Source organism: Fulmarus glacialis, unplaced genomic scaffold (genome assembly GCF_000690835.1).
Source record: "Fulmarus glacialis isolate BGI_N327 unplaced genomic scaffold, ASM69083v1 scaffold40423, whole genome shotgun sequence".
Classification (NCBI taxonomy): domain Eukaryota; kingdom Metazoa; phylum Chordata; class Aves; order Procellariiformes; family Procellariidae; genus Fulmarus; species Fulmarus glacialis.
Genome location: NW_009205684.1, coordinates 10,409 through 11,560, shown reverse-complemented (window position 1 = coordinate 11,560; position 1,152 = coordinate 10,409). Strand labels below are relative to the sequence as shown.

At 47.9% G+C, this 1,152-nt stretch overlaps 1 protein-coding gene across 1 annotated transcript in view; it reads left to right on the top strand.

Moving 5' to 3' along the window:
• The window catches only part of LOC104075087 (cat eye syndrome critical region protein 5-like), a 4,119-nt gene extending 3,188 nt beyond the window's left edge, over positions 1 to 931 (top strand). The window contains 1 exon segment of the mRNA XM_009575462.1: positions 562 to 931. Coding sequence (XP_009573757.1) covers positions 562 to 931 — 370 coding nt within the window.
• The last annotated feature ends 221 nt before the right edge of the window (positions 932 to 1,152 follow it).

Below are 1,152 nucleotides of genomic sequence, written 5' to 3'. Positions count from 1 at the left end.
TTTCCTTAGGGAGTTGCATAATGACTTAAGTGGGTTTTTTTTACTGGAGATTTCTAAAATGAATACCGAAATCCTGATGGCATCTCTGGAGCCTCACATCCTGTAACAGAGGCTTGCTAGCTTTTTGCACCCTATGCTTTTAATAATTTGAGCGGCACTGTCAGCCTAGCAAAGCTCTTACTGTGGGATGCGGAGTACATGTAGCACGACTGGATTAAAGAAAAAGTTAAGAGACCCAGATGTAGCACCATTAGCCCAGTTAGGCCAAACACTTTGGGATCGTAGGGTATACATTACAGTAATGGCTGAAACTGCTATGGGTGCTTTGGATGTGTCTTGTCCCCTTTAAAAGATGTTTGGGAAGCATGTGGCCTTCACCACGGCTGAACAGGACACACCAGTAGGTGGACTCACTGGCCCAGTCTGGGTGGTTCTTCTGATGTTGGCACACATCTTGTGCCCCTTCCTCCCTCAGTGCTGCCTTAATCTCAGTCTGCCAGAGCCAGAAATTGATGCATGGGCTAGTTTCTCATTTCTGTTTCACACTGTGACCTTATACAGGGATAACCCTATGTCCGATATCTATGGAGCAAACCTCTACAACAACTACCTCAAGTCAGCTCACCAGAACCAGGTCCAGGCTGGGATGAAGAGGAGCCTGCAGGCAGCCAATCCCCAAACTGAGGATCCCCTCGAGCTGAGAAAGGACTGCAACAATTCAGTGGAGAGTTGCAAGTCGATCCTGGTCTGCACTGGGGTCTATCGCCACAATGCAGATGTTCCCAGTAATACGGAGGAGTGCGCAAGGGAGACGGTGTTCCATGGCCATCGGGACTTCTGCTTTGACCCCAGCCTGGTGGAGGCATCTTATATAGTGCAGGATGTGAATGATGCCGTGCAACTTGCTTTCAAGAAGGAGAACTGGAGCTAGGGTTAAGATAGGTGTGCCTAAAGATCTACCGCCAGGGATTTTATGTACTAGAAAAGGAAGAGGGAAAGAACAGGGAGAGACCTGGGGTGATCTTCTAATCTGGCCAACATGAAAGAAAACTCTCTGTCTCAGCACTAAAAGCCCTTCGCTTTTATTGATACTCATCTGCAATCCTGACAGCTGCCAGCAGGCTTTCAACTGTGAACATAGATTGCTGCCAT